The following is a 19890-nucleotide window of genomic DNA, read 5'->3' on the forward strand; positions in this document are numbered from 1 at the left end:
GACCTCAGCCGCAAGGAAGATTCATATAGTGAAGAAGAAGGTGTAAACAAACCAACCTTCTATCCCTCTATCCATCTCTCCCTCCCCCTGGGAGACAGGAAGGCATATGGTGTCGTTTAGGCTTGGCAAACTTCACTGGTGCCTTTAAAAACCTCCATGTTTTCTAATACTTCTATCCATATGAGGACCAGAGCTAACTGACTAAATGTTTACAACAAACACTAAACACAGACCTGAGGCCTGTACCACGAAGCAAGTTCAACAGACCCAGGATAACTTTTAGTTATCTGGCTTGACTGGACCTAACACTGGCCGTCCTGATAACCTGTACTACGAAGCTGGTTATCAACTTGTTCAGTTAACTCTGGGTTTACCTGTCCAGCTACGAGCGCGTTCATGTGAAAGAGGCCGAGTTATTAATTATAAGCAACATCGTCTGAACCATGAATGAAGTACCTAATATGATATGAGAAGACACGATGATACTTGCTGGTAAGTTCGGTTTATAGCAATGTCCAAAAGTGCAATTCAACAAGGTGAAATGTGAACAATATGATCATATGACTGGAATAACAAATATTATTTTGATGTCTAAATATAATTTCTATTAAAGTCAGACTAAAGATATATTGTGAATAAGTGTATGAATTATCATTACGTTTGAGTATTTTCACTCTTTTGTTCTGAACATGTGAAGAAGATAAAACAGTTTCTGCTGTCAGACTGTTTGTGCTGCAGAGAGGAGAGAGAGAAAAGAGGAGAGAAGTAGTTGATGTCTGATGAGTCAGACTGACTGAAATGTTTGTTTATAATGATGGAAATAATTAACAGTGTGTGGATCATTGTTCAAATCAAAGACATCAGAGGTTTCGATTTTTTTTCCAGTTGTGGTCACAGAGTCTGATCATGTTATTCTGAGCTGCAGTGAGTGAAGCTATAATAGTTATTATAAAGGCTTTTTATTTAACATGATAAACTCTGCATTTTTTAGAAGCTCTGTTTTAAAACCACATGGAAAGACTCAAACAGGAAAACTATTCCACTGATTTTATTTTATATTTTATATCTACTGCTCGATATTATTGATCACTTTATTGTAAACTCTTTTGTCCCTGTCAGGATCCTGTAGGAATGATGACTCCATTTTTCCAGTGATCTGATTGGTCAGTAGTTTGGCTGTCGACAGGCTTTGATCTGATCCTCTAAGTTAACCTGCGCTGGAGCAGGTTAGGAGTTCAGCGTAAGTTACCATGGTGATTTACCTCGGTAACAAGCGAGCCACCGTCGTAAGACTGAAAACCCGCACTTATACCTGAAGTTACCTTGATAACCTCTAATCCTGCTTCGTAGTACAGACCTCTGCTCAGTTACTCAAAGTCACTGTAAATGCCTTAAATGAAATATATTGATACATATTTGATGAGACATGGATGGACGTCACATCCACATGTATGATAAATGAATAATGTTTAAGGTTACAGTTCAGTGTTCAAAAATTTGAATTATACTACAGCTGCTGCTGTAGCTCAGACGAGCTCTACTGCTTCATTCAGTCCTGGGAAATCTCTGCTTAAGATAATAGACTACAAAAGAGAATGTTCTTTGCTGAACTTAATATTAGTCACACAACCAAACACTGTCAGCTCACCAAAGTTCAATCCTTTCATTAAAAAGGCCTCTTGGACTAATAAAAATATGGGAAGTTGTTCTTAAAAAAACATTAAACCTTTGACATGAGTCCTTTCATGCAGCTTTCACTTTGCTGAAATAATCTGTTAAATTGCATTCCTGTACAGTAGTTAAAAAAAAAAATTAAACAGGCAAATGAAAATAAATAAATAATAAAAAAATAAAAAGAGAGAAACATATGACATATTATTTTCTTTCCATCATTTGAACAGTGGAAAATGTCAGTGTTAACCAAATCAGCAAGATGAATAAAATGTTCTTTTTTAAAAAAAAAGAAAAAAGAAAAAGAATAACCTTAAAGCTAATATTGTTGAAAATATTTCTGTTTAATTTCTTTGAAACTTGTTGCTGTGTAAAATGTTTGTTGCTCATTCATTGCTGCTGTGAAACTCAAAATGAATCTACCACCTGTCCTGTTTGACAGATGCACTGAATGTCTGCTACAGCAGCAAAGTACAAAATGTAAATATCAAATACAAAAAATTTACAAAACACAAATAATAGATAAATAATATAGTATAGCAATAAAGTGTGTACAAATAGATATCAAAAATATGTTAATATGTCAAAAATAACAGCAGAAAAGGAATGTTGCGCAGTTGGTGTGTTAATTATTAAACATGAGTTTTGATAATTTTCTGTGAAGTCTTCAAAATCAGATTAAGAAGGACTGACATTTCTTATCATAAGTTAACTGCAGGTGATTGATACAAGGCCATAATCAAAAGAGCTGTACTTTTGAACATGTTTGGGAATAGGCCCAATCAGATTTTCACTACATGATCATCCTCGCCAAAAGAATTCTTGATCATGACATAATTGCGATATCTGTAGAAAATTACAAAATTAAAGAAAAAACAAAACACTATTAGTCAAATTCATCTTAAACTTTGTTTTTTTTTTTGTTTTTGGCAAATGAGTTAGACTGAACTGTGTAAATGTAAATGTGTCAGGAGGTGGAGAGAGTCTGTGACCATAACGGTACAAAAAGAACAACTACACTTAATGGACAGTGAAAAGGAGACTAGATGAACTGATAAACTGAAGATCCACAAGCCGAACATCTGCCATCATCATATTATCATATGTGTATTATTAACACAACATCAATCTTTCAAAACCAGTTGAGACAATCAGACTGTGGTAGAAGAAAGACAAAAAGAGAAAGAAAGAAAGACAAGAAAGTAGGAAGGAAAGAAGGAAGGAAGACAATCCCAGCTATAACAGCCGTGTCTGGCAAATGTGCTGCTGCTGTGTGGGTTTGAATGTGCAGGTCAGGAGGTGTTGAGGAGGTTAATGAGCCAGAGAGACACTTATTCAGGTAAAATGGCTGGATTATTGCTTTTAAAGTACTACTTACTGTGTATGTAAATTGAATTTAGGTTTAGGAGGATCGAGAATGGATGTAATAAAAATATAGACTACTGTTAAACTAGCTAGTGTAACAGTGGTGTTACACAGTATGTGTGTGTGTGTGTGTGTTGTGCTGTCGGACAGATGGAGCAGGTGTTTGTCCTGTCTGTGGTTCAGTATTGGTTGAATGTAAAGAAACACATAGCACAGCGTCTGATTGGTGATACAGGGATTAGAGGAAGGCGTCTAGAGTTGCTGTTTGGTTGTGTTGGTGGATGGAGGGATAGATGGTGGGATGGAGGGACAGAGGAGGAAAAGCAGGAAGAGGAAATAAAAGAGATGGATGGCCTCCCTCTGTCAGGGCGGTTATTTAGAGGAGAGCTATAAAGCTGTCGGTGGAATGAACAGATTTCAGACTAATGAGCAAAAAGGAGAAGCGGACAGTCTCAGCACTTCAAACCGAGCTGTTAGTAGGCCTACACACTAATCGTGATTAGTGCATTAGCATGCTAGCACAGCTCTGAGAGTGCTAGTGTTTGTGTGGAGTTGTCAGCTAAGACCTAAAGCTAAAACTACGTCTGTCAAATGAGCTTTTGGTTGATTAAAGTGACTTTTGTAATCACTGTTCAGGGAGGGCCAGGCACTGGCAGACACTAAAATTTACAGATGTTCCCTGAATGCCTCAAATGCAGGCAATGGTTAGATGCTTGCTACAGCACACATCATAGTTGTCACTGTAAAATGTGTCAAAATGAAGGGTCATCAGGAGCCCCTTTTCCTCTTAGGGGCCCCAAACATTTGCCAGGTTTGCCTGTGCTGACAGCACACCTCTGTGTGTGTGTGTGTGTGTGTGTGTGTGTGTGGTGACCTGTGAAAGATTATTTTCCAAACTGAATTTAAAGGGTCATACTTGGGAAACTGCGTGAAAAAGTTAGAATATATGATGATATACTCAGCCCCCACTCAGCACGACAACCGAAGTGTTTCCAAGGGAGACAAAAAAAGTGATGAACCCAGCTGGGACGCACTTACATGAATTCATTAAAATGCATGTATTATAACACATTCATGTGCACTTGTTGTTGAATGCTTTTAACTTCAAAAGTCACAAAGTCCATCACTTTTTAGTGTCCCCTGGAAACACTTCCGTTGCCCGTCGGTGCTACTTGCAGCACATTTGTGTGTTTGGTTGTGTCGTGAGTATTTGCTAAAACGTGTGCTTCTTTACAGTACTGTGTGTGATTCTTTACCTGCATAAAATTCGGGTCCATATACTGCTCCAACCACTGGATTCAGCTTCCAGCCTGCACAGGAGACACGCACACACACACACACACACACACACACACACACACACACACACACACACACACACAATGGATGTTAGCATTTCTGCACTTGTATCAGTCTGAACCTTCTCTACAGAATTATTATGCTGTTGTCCTTTCCCTTTTAAGATACAAATTTTTTAATACTAATACTGTATGTTTTCATATGTTGCATGAAAATGCTAAATTTGAATTTAATGCTTTGTAGGATTTTACAATAACTTTGCGGGCTGACAGTTACATCCTGTGTATATCCACAAAACAAGTCCCCTTGTTTTATCAGAAAAAATTTACAAAATTCTTCTTCTTCTTCTCCTCCCCTTCTTCTTCTTTCATTCACAGGTGTGTGTGTGTGTGTGTGTGTGTGTGTGTGTGTGTATGTGTGTGCAGGTTTGGGGCCTGATGACAGTGAAAAATGGAAAACCCTTCAGGGCTGATACTCTCTGTCTCTGCACCCTCAAACAGGATCTGTGTGTGTGTGTGTGTGTGTGTGTGTGTGTGTGTGTGTGTGTGTGTTTGGCCATTTAATTCCCTCCCTTGTTCATCCATCCCCTCCCCCTCTTCCCTTCTTTTACTTCTCACAGCCTCCATCATTCCCTCCCTCTCTGCCTCCATCTCCAATCCATTCCATCCACATGAATGAGTGTCTGTGAGAGGGATGGGGGAGAGAGACACACCCTAAAGGCCCCTCTCTCCCTCTTTACCAGTGACTCCTGGCTCTTTTTATTGGCTCTTTTTATTTACCCATTCACTCTCTCGTCCATCTACCAAATACCCCCCCCACACACACACACTTTAAATCCCCTCCTCCGTCTCCAGTCATCCTCTTTCTCTGCTGCCCTTTTCCCTTTACCCTGTAAGAAAAGATTCCACTTTGCTATTTGCATGATATTTCAAACCAAATCGACTGCCTCTCTGACAAATATTGATTTCATTAATCAAATGTGAACAACTCTTTTTGTGTTGAGGCAGAATCTGCTGCCCCGGCTTCCATTTGCAGCTTTTGGTTTCCTTTCCATTCACAGTGCAGGCTCAATGGCTGGAGTTGGATCATAATGATTTACTTCTTCTCATAAATGCAGCCATGATGCTCTGACACTGGCAGTGAAATGAAATAATGAGCAAGAAAACTAGAGAGTAGGGACAACATGTGAAACAAATGAGGAGGAGAAAAAGGCACAAGAGTGGGAGAAATTACAGGAGAGGAGCAATTAGAAGAGATGAAAATAAATCTGAAGTCTCACCGTTTGTGTAAGGGTTCGCCACCTTTTTGTTGGTCATTACTCTGGCTGTGGCGTTGTTGACCTGTCAGCAGACAGACAGAGATTAATGTGAGAGCCGATACACAACGACGACAACAATACACACACATACACACACACAAGCAAAAACTCCGCATAGAGAAGATAATCCACATGGTAACAGCTCTCCATGCCATGCTGGAATTTGAGGCAACATGCAGCGAGTCAAAGGTCTGACGTTCAACAACGTAACATTCAAGATCGAATCCTCCAACCTGAATGACCACATATGTCATTTGTCCTGACCGGCTGATATGAACCATAGGAGCGTTTCCTGAATGAGCCACAAATACACTGTTAAAAATAAATAACTAACTCTTTTATGATGTGACAATGTTATGGCAAAGGTTTAGCTAGTCTAGGTTTAGGGAGGGATCAGGGTTTTGCTTGAAATAAGCACTTCGTTGAGTTTAGACCACATTCGTCGACCAATGTTTTGTTGATCCACCCACCCTGACCAACTCTGTATATGGACTTCTGCCTTTGCTCCCATTATAACATGGGACATATCATTTTTTCTCTATTTGCTGAAAAGACTGATGCTGTCACACACAATGTCATTCAATACTTAACTATAGTTCATAATAAGCTGCTTGCACAAACAGCTTATGGGGTCTATTTTCTTATGGGAGGACAGTCAGAGAAAATTCAAAACATTATGTAAAAACTAAAATGAATGCACACAGACAGTTTGCAGTTTGAAGTGCAAAGTTACACAAGATTTCAACTATTTCAATTTAAGATAGTCCAGTTTTGGAGGTTTTCTCACAATGTCATTTCTCAGAATAACCTCTGAAGGAAGTACGACCTATATCCATCTTGTCTGCTCTGATACACACACTGTGGGAACTTCCTTGCTATTCAGCATTGTACTGTACTTGACTTTTCCACTTTCCCAGTCAGCTTGATTTTGATGATTTGCAGGTAAAAAGATGTCGAGGCTCGATGTTAAACTTGGGACACATTTGGCTGAAAAGTGGGTTGATTAGCAGAGAAAAAAAAAAATACAGTGAGTTGCAAATCCCTGTGTTGCCTCCGTTACATTCATTTGAATGCTATGCCTCCTGATGCTACCTACAGTAGATGTGAAGCTTAGATCGCACTGTATTTTACACGTTTACTCATACACAAGCCCTACGCAGAGTTAACCCTGCCTGCAACTTTGTCTCCATATGCCGATAATTTTGCAACAGTAAAGATGTTCTGGGGGAAACATGTTTGTTAATATTTGTAATGTTAAAATGTCCAACTTTGCAGCACGTGTTCACATTTTAGGAAGGCTTAAAGTTATATAGGACTGAGTGTGTCACTCTGAATGTCAGGTGGGTGCTGGGGTGCTGATAACAGTTGGGTAGCTGTCTCCTCGGCGTCACAGCAGCTAATTCGAGTCACTGAACGTGACCACGTTTGTGGTGTTGGTGCCTTTTGGAGGACTTTTTTCATGCAAATATCAGACAGATAATATACTTGCCGGTCAACTGAGTAACAGCAGTAAAATTCTAGTTCACTCACCACACCTGGCTTGTTAGCTTCATTAACTAGCTAACTAGCCAGCAAATGAATTAACCTTAAGTTAGCCTCTGAGCAAGGCGCCCAGATGCCCAGGAGTACTAACGAGGCTAACGAGAGTGTATGCTTGCCACAGGCATGCAATGAAGTCTTGGCTCCACATACGCCCCACCTCTTGGCAGATTTTTGGATTAGCCGGGAGGTAGGTGGAGTCAAGCACTGCCAAGACGGTGACAGCAGAACAGCCCATTCTGAGCTTCAAAATGGTTGATGTCACAGAGTCTAAGTCCGTCTTCATTTACAGTCTATGGTCTAAACCTGACCACACACAGAACCCTAGTTTCTGGGATCAAAGTCCTGTGATTTGTACACCCACCATCCACCCAGACCCTTCCCTTTCCTCTGTTAGATGAACCCTAATGAGTTAAAATAGTAAAAATGAAAGAGGAAAACATGTTGAGTGGACAGATAAAAAGATTATACTCCCCATGAAACGGGATCATCAAAATAGAGTCAACAAATTTTATTAATGTGTATGCGCACACTGGCAGAGTGTCATTTGGAAGGAGTTCATTTTAAACAAATGATGTTTGACTCAAATCAAAAACCACTGCACTGCACTGTACATGCCACACACACAGGACGAAATCCATCATAAGCAAAGCAGAATTCAACATGTATGCAAAAACTAAAACAAACAAAAAACAAACAAACATTGCAGCACACTCACATACCACTGAATAGATCTGTCTTTCTCTTTGTCACACACACTTACGGATCAGGGTTCGGCATGCAGTGTTCAAGGTGCAGCAGGCAGGTGGGAGAGAAGAAATAAATGTAGGAAGAGAGGGAAGGGAGGGAGTACTGCAGGAAACGTCAGGCGAGCAGAGAGAGGAAAGAGAGAGTCAGGGGGAGGAGAAGGGGAGTCAAAGAAGTGGAAGAGGGGGGAAGTAAGGAAAGTCAGGAAAAGGAAGGCACCTCTATTTTCCGTCCTTCTACGATTGTACCATTTAGTTTCTCCCGTGCACGATCAGCATCTGCACTCGTTTCAAATGTTACAAACCCAAAGCCCTGCAGTGGCAAGGAGGTGGGGTTGAAAATCAAGTGAAAAAGGAAAGGAGTCCAGAAATGAAATGATGAAACAAACAGGGGGGAGGGGGGGGGGAGAAAAAGACACAAAGCACAGATGAGAGAGCCGCAGGTCAGGAGGACGTCTAAGCCAGAGAGACGTCCGGCTGGTTAGACAAACATGAGAAACAGCTGGAGTTACAGCAAGGAAAGCTGCCAACACAGGACATCAAACCAAACACAGCAGCTCTGATCATACATATATATATATATGTATATATATAAATTAAATCACATTATAAATAAAATTACCACCTCATCAGTGTGTGTATGTGTGCATGCTTTTTAAAAAATTCTCTGCTCCTTCTAGTACCACAGACTCTGTTACAGAAACAACTGGACCTAACTGAATTAGCAGATGAAATGAAAGCCTCCACACACACAATGGAGTTTGAGATGTGCGTGTGTGTGTGTGTGTGTGTTTGTGTGTGTGTGTGTGTGTGTGTCTGCCGTAAGGTGCAGTTGCTCTGCTGGTGTGCAGAGGCCCCTGTGGGAGAGCAGATAAGTGCCACACAATTACAATCTCCACGGGATCAGTCAGTCGTGACTCTCTGAGCCCCAGGACGCAGCTCGCTCATGACACCCTGTCTGTCGGCCTGCGTCTCAGACTGGGCCTGGAGATACAGCTCGCTCAAACAGCCCATAAGTGGGTAAAACATGGCTTCAAATCCTACTACACTGCAGAGACCTGATCTATCTATGTGAGTGAGCTCAACGCAGGTGGAGAGTAAGAGCTGAAAACTCCTCTCTGCTATCACTGATCGTCGCCTGCATGATCAGAAACCTTCACATTCATATTATGTGTCAATTAAATGGGTGTTTAATAGGTCTACAAGTCCTTGCTGAGGACATCCGACCTCATAACAATACAAGTACACGATGTTGTCTAGCAGTCCAGTGACCCGTTAAAATTCCTTTCATTGGCTTATGACAGCGATAGGCCTAAATACAAAATAAATAAATAAATAAATAATAATGAAAGGAAACATTTTAAAATCTGTAGAACATCATTTTAAGACATTTTAAAAGATTATTATTTTTTTTTATAATTACATTATAATGTATTCATAATATATATTATTTTCAATAAAATTGTTCTATTTTGCAAATGATTCGTCGGCCCTCTTGCAATGCCACGGCCCACAGGTTGGGAACCACTGGTCTATGACCACAACCACAGTACAAGTTGTTTTCAGCTATTACGGCTCCAGTGTGGCTCCTGAGCCCGTTCACTGTGGCCCATCGAAGTGGCATCTGCTAAGACTGAGAGTTGAGAAAGTGTAACTCTTCTGAGGAAAGATGAGGCCTCTAGTTTCACAGCAGTAAAGTGGTGGCAACTGAAGCTAATGCTGCTACAAGGTTTCAATACTGCTGATAACATCAGAGTAATGTTAGAAACATCAAGAAGAATGTAAAGCAGGTTGTTTTCAGTGCAAAGTTAGTACTTGTTGACAACATATTCTATGTATAATGCTTTCATTTTTCATGCAGACCATTTAATCATGTGACACCTCCTTCTGCTTCCATGGCAGAGAATACTATATATATATATATATATATACAGTATATATATATATATATGTAACTATAATGATCATAATCTGTATGCAAATGGAAATGAGACTGGTTTAATAGGCAACCTTAGGAAAGTATCTTTGACAGTGTAGTTATATGTGCATTTCCTAAATTTAAAGGAGCTATTTGTAGGTTTTTGCTATTGCTACATAGCTAACGTTAGCATTAACAGCGGTTTACATACCAGTCTAGAGGAAACATTGTAAGTTTAGCATCAAACTTTGCTCCTTTAGTTGCCAAGAGCTGTCTCCAGAGGTGGAATGAAACCCTTGTGTGTTGCTTCTATTTCTATTACTTCCTTTCTTCTACTGAAGTTAAAATGCTAACCAGCTAGCCACGGTCCAGTCAGCCCGTCTCGTCACTTTCTGATACCGAGTCACTGTAGCGTCCACTCTGCTCTCGATAAGTAGTACTGCTCAGTGATGTTGTAAATGCAATGATGGCTGAAGCTCTTGGCAAGACTCCTAAGTAAAGTTGTTAATGCTAACGCTGGCCATTTAGCAATGACAAAACTTACAAATAGCTCCTTTAAGATGATGATGGCCTGAGTGTTCCTCCTCGGATGTCTTCATGTAAATGTGATTTCTTTGTTTGGAGACTGATGGATGTCAGTAAAGTTTTTCAGTCTTGCACCATGAAAATGGAGGCCTCATACTGGGGAAGGTTATATGAATAACTTTCATGAAAAAAAATGTTCAGGATTCAACCCTAAGCCCTGGTGGCTGACATGTCTCAGATCTAATCAGCTGTTGCTCTAATTTAGATTTTCATTTTGCCAAGCTAAACTCCAGGCTTCATAACGTCTTGTGTTTTTCTACAGTCTTTGGTTATACTGGCTCCTGTGCATCGTCTAATTGAGATCGATTCAGTTGATGGAAATTACTGAGTTTTGCTACACAGAGGGGTCCTTGTTCCAAAACCCCTGAATCTCATTGAAGAACCAGGTACCAGTGTTTGTGGTTCTAAGTGTTCTAACTAAGTCCCTCCCTGTGTCCACAGGATCTCGCACTCACTCGCGGCTGCGTCTTTTTCCCAGCGTCCAGTGGAAACATTTCAGGAGTGAATCCATGTTTGCAGCTCGTTCAGAATCTTCGAGGCTGTGCTTGAATATGACACTGTGCCTCTAATCTGCTCTGTCATCACTCATTTTAAATGTCACTACAGCTGCTGTCATTAACTGATATCTGAGCACCCAACCTCGTTGGTGGTGCGACCGCTGGTTAACATACTTTATTTATGAGCTGTGATCATATTCCACACTAGTTCTGACATCTAACAACAGAAACAGAACTATTCTTTGTTTCTTATTCTATTTCTCTCTTACTAATTACAAACAAGAACTAGCTTTGCTGTATGTGTGTTAAAATAAAGTCAAAAATGAGAACCACAGGTCAGAGATCTATTGGACCCACAGACACTGGCTAGACTGGCAGCAGATTTTCTCCTGCAGCCGCGACAGAGCCGCAACATGAAGCACACGCTCACTGTGGCCTGGCATCAGTCTTGTACAGACAGACAGACACTGCTGCTCTGTCACTGCTGAGTTTATGGTACGGAGGCAGAGAATGAGCTCCATTTGATATGCCTGGCAGACACGCCTGTTGGACAAAGAGCCAATCCTTTTTCTCTCATGTATCCTGAGCCCGTCGTTGCTCTGTAATTGCTTCGCCAGATAATATGTGCGAACGGCACCGGATGCCATGATCCTGTATGCATATACAGGATTCACTGCCTTCTGCTGATCACAAATAACACACAGGCCTGCGCCGGAGAGGAGGAGGGGCAGATAAGAAATACATTTAACAGTGTGAAGTGGGAGCAAAATTAATCCTTCTGACATTCTCTTAACATGTATGGGTATGCTCACTGCTCTTCACCCTGCATGCTGATGGCCTGCTTCTTTTCATGTGTAAATAATTCTGGTCTGGAGGTGTTCTGAGGACTGGGATACGACCAGAAAAGCACCAAATGTAAGACCTGCTGAAAGGGGAACAAGTGCTAGTGGAAATAAACAGTAGGAGGGTTACCAAGGCAGGGTGCTTTCACTGCGTTACCTTTTAATGATCGTGCTAAATCAAAAGCTAGTCAGCTAACCTCACAGCTACAAATGTTAATCAATGCCTTTAGCAGTTAAATAAGCAGGAACCACTTTGCTGTTACTTCCTGGTGTCTGGTGTCATGAGTATGCCATGTTAAGAGGAAAAATATCAGCATATACAGATGAGTTCTGAATCAAAATGAAAAGCTGTCATTGTTCAGGAAGCTCCATATGTGGACCATTCTTCCCCTCATCTGTTTTAATGCTGGTGGTGGAGAGAGTGCTGTTTGACATGTTGCTGCAAAGTCTCCCATAGGTGTCCAGCTGGACTGCGATCTGAAGGCCACAGCGTGTGATTTGCATCGTCATCCTCATCAAATCATTCACGAATGTGACGCGTGCACGACGTGAGGAGTGATGAAGAATCATTGAGTACATTTATTATCAGGCTTTGACAACAGGCATTTAGGAATTTAATAGTCTGCAGGGTTTCGCTGTGGCGTTCATATCACCGGAGATCACCTGTCAATAAACCAGTCTGAGAAGATCCATGGCATCCTGGATACTCTGTTCATCAAGCCAAGGTTTCTGCAGGGGGCGCACTTCCTGTCTGCTCGATCATGGCTACTTATTTACGTTGTTCTCTCCACAGAAAAACAAAGTTACTTACCATGATGCATTGCACCAACTAAGTAAACTTTTCATTCACAAGAGCTAATTTCAAACTAGTGATGTATTTGTAAATGTGGTTCCACCAATAAGCTTTAAAGTGATAGTTGGGGTTATTTGACGTGGGGCTGTGTGAGGTACTTATCTATGGTAGAGCTAAGTATAGGTACGCTTACGAGTAGGAGTACGGTAGTTCAAATGTTCACAAAATTTAGTTCCAAAGGAAAGAGCTGTTTTGATGGAAGATAAATCAGTGAAAATATTTAAAATAAAGTGTACACGTAAATTGATATTATTTTCTTTATGTTGGCGTTTCCTTTTTAAAGTGGCTAAAAAGCTAAAGTGGCTTTTGTGGATGACTCAGCTTCTGTACTGGAGCTCCTGCTGCTTCTCTAAACTGGCAGCGTGCCGATCTGAATCTACTGCAGGTAACACACTGACTGTAGATAAGTACCTCACACAACCCCACGTCAAGTAACTCGATAAATACAGCACAGTTCATATATTTCTCTGTTCATGTATGAAGTAATTAAATATGTTTGGAGAGATATGGAAATATCTGATTATGCTTCCTAACTGACCGTGTATAGTCTAACATCGCTAATATTACTTTTGTAATTTGAAGTATTTAATATTACTTTTTTATGTATTGAGTTTGTAGGTTTATAAAAACATTGCTATACCTTCAATAGCATAACACTCAGTCTAGGAAACCACAGTCTCCAGATTATACATACCAATTATAAAACATGAAACATGAAATAAGAAAACAAAAAAAACTGCAATAAATTAGTAAATCAGTCCATAGGACAGTACACCATAATCATAGTGTTTCCATTTTGTATCATTATTAAAGAATATTTCCATCAGTGTCAGTTCAGATATTCCATTTCTTAACTTGCACAGTGCACGGCTGCAGTGACAGCTTGCTTCCCCCCTGAATAAATAAAGCCTTGTCAGCTCCACCATTATTAGGTGTAGATATTAATAACAGCTAACCTCTGCCCAAGAACTTGTGGTTATGGTGCAACCTGTTTTTAATTTAGTGATGCGTAAATCTCCACTTTATAATAACAACGCACATTATAACTGGGCTATATTTAAACTTACAAACAGCTGGTGCAACCGGCTCCAGGACAGTAAATCTGACCTGAGCTCCATCTTATCAGTGTATATTACCATACCGTTAATGCTTACTTTTTTAGCGCTATAGGTTGGGACGCTAACCAGGCAAGACAGTGTGTGTTTGCAGACTGTGTGAATCCTAATGTCAGCATTAAGATAAGTGGGAGCGATTCATTGTATGTCACAATGTATGACAGTACGGTGAGGTGTAAAAGCTGCCTGGAGGCAAGTGTCACTGATAGGTCCATAATTACTATTAGACAGAGGGAGAGAGAGAGAGAGAGACAGATAGATAGATAGACAGAGAACTGCAGAGAGAGTGAGAGGTAGTGGAGGACTACAAGAGAAAAAGGAGGCCAGGGGACAAATACAGTCAGCTAGAAAGTGTGTGTGTGTGTGTGTGTGTGTGTGTGTGTGAGTCGAGTGTGTTCGTGAATGCATGGTTACGGTGCACTTACCTTGGAGCCTCGCTCGTTAAAAATAATCTCCACGTCTAAAATCTTGCCAAATTGCTGTGGAAGACAGGGAGGGAAAAAGGAGGGCAGGAGGAGGATGAGGAGAAAAGCAGAAAGAGGAAGGCAATAATTAGAACAGGGTGACCTGCACTGTTCGGTACTACTCTAATATATATATATATATATATATATATACATACAGTATATATACATACATACTCAAACTTAAAAAACACTACAAGGCTCCACACTTGAACACTCTCCCCCTCACTGCTAAAAAGGTCAAGCAGTCAATGCTCTGAATTAACAAACTCCTCTTCACCCCACAATGAGATTAATAAAATATCCATTTACTCTTAATGCTGTTTAATGCTGTGTTTGCTCTGTTGTGGTAATAAAGAGGTTGTGTGTGTGCGTGTGTGTATTGGGGACTAGGGCTATGCAGTGTTAATGAACATTACGATGGTGGATGCAGACGCTATAAGAAGTGCAATGCCTCAGCATGCACCACTGATCTTAATGATGCCCATCATCTCGCTTTTCCTCTCCCCTCTCACAAGAACATACGAGGAAAAACGAGAGCAGGAATATTTCTAGTGGAGGGAGAGGGTCTTCTCGTTTAGAGCAGGAAATGGGGTGTGGGAGGCAGGGGTGAGAGAGAGTTAAGGGACAACCCATGATAAACCATAGGTTTGTTTATCTGCTCCCAGTGTAGACCATCATAGTAATTACCTGCCAAAGCCCTCTCTCTCCAGTCTGAGAATGCATGTCGCGCCTATAGGTTCTCCTCTGATTTAGCTCTTAATGCTCTTAATTGGCTCCATGTTTCACTTTAACTGGCTAATTACGCAGAGTGGTGCTAGTGACCACGCCTCCCAGCACAGTAAAGCTGGTGGTGAATGTATGGCTGTCATATATTGTGGGTTTAAACAGGATGAGACTTTGGCCTTATGGCTTTTAAACATGGGAAGGGAAAGGGAAAACCTTTGTTTTTAGCCTCATTGTGGGTCTGAATGTCCAGTAGAGATGTAGAAATACAAGGAAACAAGGATCAGACCTGTGCAGAGGTCACTCCTTAACAACAGCTACAGTATATTCTCTTTAGATGTTGTGTATTCTTTTTTTTTTTATATCAGGTATACCTACTGTTGTATTTTACTGTAACACTTCAAAGAAGCCCAACATGGAGCAACTAGATCTTTTTTATCCACTGCTGATCTGCAAACAGCCTTTATCTCTTGACTATTGCAACACACTTTACTCAGGTATGAGCCAGGGCTCCAGCCCCGTCTGCAGCTGGTTCTAAACGCTGCTGCTCGTTTTATTAGAGGTATGATCACATCGCCCTGTACTTACTGGCTCCCTGTTAGATTTAGAACTGATTTCAAAATTTTAACTGCTCACCTTTAAGGCCTTACGTACCTTAAGGTCCTGTCTGATTTACTGACCTGTGGCCAGATGCTGTGTAGATTCATGACTAATATTATGTGTACACGCAAAACCAGAAGTATGCATATGCATTCTCGCCGTCACAAATATAAAGGGTGCGTACACGCTCCGCTTTCTAAATGTCACTCATTGAGAAATTGGGTGCACATGCACGAGCCTCATTTCCACAATTAGCCATAAATGGATGAAGGCGCTCCCTTGATCGGTTTGCATTAAACCCTGTCTCCACCACAAGTGATCAGACATGGCACAGAAGACAAAGATGAGAAAGAAGTGCACTTTCCCCGATTGTGAAATTGAGGCACGTGTTGGAGAAAACGTATTACTTGGTGGTCTCAGTTCTGTGTTGACAAACAGGCACGAACATAGGTACAGCACATTTTGAAATGGTGTTTTAAAACAAAAATGACTTCTGTCCAGACGACCGTTTTTACTCAGTATCAGAAATAACCTCCGTACAGACTAACACCTGAAAACACGTATCACATGACCATTCACATACAGTGAGCATGTGTGAGCCGCTGTAAACAGGAAGGAGGTTGTTTACTCTGCAGCTGGTTAGTTGCAGAAATAATGATAATGTAGCCTCAGCGTGTGACAAAGGGTGACCAGACTTTTGCTATTAGAACCCCCCCCCCCGCTGTAAAAGTTAGACACACCAATTCCTTTGCTTCTTTTAAATCCCTTTCTAGAACTTTACATTTTATGAATGCAATTGGAAATGTTTGATATAGATTGTTATTTATACATATTATTCCTGATTATTTCATCTTATTCCTTTGTATTGAGTGGATCCCAGGAAGAGTAGTTGCTACCTTGGTACTGGCTAATGGAGATCCAAATAAATAAATAAAATAAATATTGTTTTTACGTCTTCTGTGTCTTGCTCCTATTTTTTATTTTATTTGCCTTCTCTGGTTTTGTTTCTTTTGTAAAGCACTTTGTAACTTTGTTGAGAAAGTTCATCATTATTATATTGTTATTTTCATCAGTCCCAGTGGTGCTGTGGAGCGTCGAGCTGCTTCTTTGGCAAACTTTGGCTCACAGTGCTCCCCTGCCATGGACCTCGCTCCATGCTGTGCGCGGTCGACTCATGAACAGAGATGTTGACCGGCTCCAGTGATTCCTTTAAGCCTTCATCCGCTGCTCTGAGCTCCTTCGTCACCTCAGTGAGCTTGCAGTGTTGTGCCTTTGGAGTCATCTTAGCAGAACTAAATCATCTCCATCTACAGACAGTTTGTCTTTGAGATGACCAGAGGTGGACAAAGTACACGACTTCCTAAATTACTTGAGTCAGAGTATAGATCCTCCTGGTCAAATATGACTCCAATACAAGTGAAAGTTGTTCAGTCAAATGTTCACTTGAGTTAAGGTGCTGGAGTATTTGATTTCAATAAATACATTACATTTTTCATGTCAACTCATTGTTGTATTGTTCCATTGTTAGAACTTAGAACTTACTTAGTGTAGAACTTGTAGAATGAAAGAGTGTAGGATATGATACAAAACCTCTAGAACTAGTCATAAAAACACAACAACAAAACAACAACACAACAGCAAAAAGAGCTATTGTAGTTTAGTATTTCTTTGTTTTTAGTCAGTGATGAAGTTTCTTTCTTTATTTGTAAACCTTCAAACACAGACTTCAGATCAGACCCTGGTCTCTGGTGAAGAATCTTCTGCCTCATCTTTATCTAACGCAGCATCATTAGGACACTGACAGGTTCAAACTGAGCTGTTCAAACATGCAGCAGCACAACATGACTGACAGCGGAGGAGTTGACTGTGATTGGTTTTTCTCCCGTGATGAACACAGTGTATGGTCTATCACATTTTTCAAAATAAAAGAAAATCTCTGCTTCAAAGTAAGAGTACTTCATAGAAATGTAGTGGAGTCAAAAGTACATTATTTGATTTTAAGTGGAGTGGAGTAAAAGTCAGAAGTTTAAAAAAAAAAAAAACTCAAGTAAAGAACAGACACTTGAAAATAGACTGAGGCACAGTGCTCAAGTAAATGTGCTTTGCTACTGTCCTCCCCTGGAGATGACTCTGTCTTTGAGCTTCATACATATCAACAGTCCTTGATCCTCAGTCTTCTGAGATCTGTTTTTGAGGCCTGGTTCACATCAGCTGATGTTTCTTGCGAGCAGAAAACTCAAATGTTTGAGTGTTTTTTATAAGTTAAAGTGTCTCTGACCCACAGCTCCAGTCTGTTTCATTGACTGGACTCCAGGTCTGATAACTCCTGACTCCAGTTAGCTTCTGTTGACGTCATTAGCCGAGGGGTGCTGTGAATGGACTGAGTGATGTTTTCAAAATGACACAACAACACCATTACTTGTGTTATTCACTAAAGTGAATGTATTTCTACATAATGAAGATCTGATCTTGAGAGAATCCCAAAGTGTTCATTTACTTTATTTTTTCTTGCCACTGTTTACAAATCACCTCAACGAATATAAATACTGCCAGACCTGAATTACACTTTCAAAACCTTTTAGTGTTCATACAACGTCTGTCTGAAAGTAAGAGTCTGATTCCTCTGATGAAATACACGCGTCCTAAATAGTGTGAGGTCAGACTACGAGATGAAGCCTAAACTACAGCGGCGAGGAGGGCAAGATGAGGACACACACACACACACACACACACACACACACACACACACACACACACTGATATTAACAGTTTAACGCCTCTGAATAAATACAACTGCTGTTTTAAATAATGTATGTGCATGTGTTCTCCTCCTGATCTCCTCCTTTCATCCTCTGTTTCCAATGTCACTTTCAGATGGTCGACTTCATCTTCATCTGCCGTTAGAGTTTGCTCTTTTTCATTTCTTTATTATTACAATTATGTTTTTTTTGTGTGTTTGTTTGTTTTAGAAAAGAGAAAATGAAAATTAACCTTCTCCTTTCTATTTTTAATATCGTTCCTTCCTTCCTTTCCTTTGTTTCTAGAAGGAAACACTCAGAAAGACATATTTGAAATGTATCTAATTTCCAAATTAATTAATATCAGTGTAAAATAAACTTCCCTGAGCGCTCAGAGACCTGGATCAGTGGACTCTGTGCTGCAGGAGCAGCTGGGATGAACTCATGACTACGTGAACTAACCTTGCCAGACAGTATGGTAATGCTCAGCCTTGTGCTCCCCCCATAACTAGACCTTGAATCAAGTAGTTTATTTCAATAAATAAATAAACATGGAGCAGGCAGCAGAGCAAAGGCAAGGTCACAGCCCCAGCATCAGCCCTGAAGATGAAGGAAGTCCGCCAGCAAAGCACGCGTCAGAACATACACATGATCTGCGTATACATACTGGATGTGTTACACGTGTATGTCGCAGGACGACACACACGGTCTGTTGGTGTGTTTTAGCTGATTACGCGGACAGGCTGTTCAGAAGAGGAACATTTAAGAAAGATTGTCGCTGATTTCATTACATTAAAAGAGAAAAAGGCTGAAATAGAACTTTTTAAAGAAAAAAAAAAACATTTGAATTGATAGGCTTGTTTCTTTGCTGTTTTTTTCTGTGTGCGTGTGTGTGTGTGTGTGTGTGTTAGAGGTCGGGGCTGCAGACGACACGGATCAGAGCTCTCTTTCTGTGCCTGCCTCTCTCTCTCTCTCTCTTGTCTGTCCCTGTCTGGGTCTCTCGCTCCGAATGAGAGACCAGTCCACAGCCCGCTGAACAAGTCATTTAGCCCGACTACCTCTGTTTTCTTCCTGCTTCTTCCCTTCTCCAGTGGAGGGCTGCATTTTAGTGTGTGTGTGTGTGTGTGTGTGTGTGTGCGTGCGTGTGTGTGCGTGCGTGTGCGTGTGTGTATCTACTTTGTGTGTGTAGTTGTGTGTGTGTGAATCACAAGAGACTGGTGCATCATGAAAAGCAGGACAGGGTTTGGTTGAGGTAAAAGGGCTGTGAACTTCTCAAAATCCATTTTACCAAGTCTCAGGGTGTGTGTGTGTGTGTGTGTGTGTGTGTGTGGTTCACACTGATCACTTCTATATTTGTAAATGAGGGTAAATGTCATGAATTATGATTAAAGCAGATTCACACTACCTATGTATCTTAATTCACCTATTCTACATAAAGTCAAAGATTTAACTTCCCTTATTGTGATTTTTCTGGTTAATTAGTTTGATGCTGTGTCTCAAATCACATTCTACCATAGCTACTCACACTCGCTATTCTTAGTGCATGAGCGCACAAGCGCGGCTACATCCGGTGCACTTTAAGTACCTGGATGGTGACCTCAAAACATTGAGTGT

At 40.7% G+C, this 19890-nt stretch overlaps 1 protein-coding gene across 1 annotated transcript in view; it reads right to left on the reverse strand.

Moving 5' to 3' along the window:
* The window catches only part of LOC111237065 (RNA binding protein fox-1 homolog 3-like), a 530950-nt gene that overhangs the window by 17597 nt on the left and 493463 nt on the right, over positions 1–19890 (reverse strand). The window contains exons 7-10 of the mRNA XM_022766019.1: positions 14174–14227; positions 8159–8251; positions 5615–5675; positions 4293–4346 (exon numbers count right to left, since the gene is read on the reverse strand). Coding sequence (XP_022621740.1) covers positions 4293–4346; positions 5615–5675; positions 8159–8251; positions 14174–14227 — 262 coding nt within the window. The remainder of the gene's footprint in view (positions 1–4292; positions 4347–5614; positions 5676–8158; positions 8252–14173; positions 14228–19890) is intronic.

The sequence above is a fragment of the Seriola dumerili genome, unplaced genomic scaffold (assembly GCF_002260705.1).
Source record: "Seriola dumerili isolate Sdu_G_001 unplaced genomic scaffold, Sdu_1.0 BDQW01000807.1, whole genome shotgun sequence".
NCBI lineage: Eukaryota > Metazoa > Chordata > Actinopteri > Carangiformes > Carangidae > Seriola > Seriola dumerili.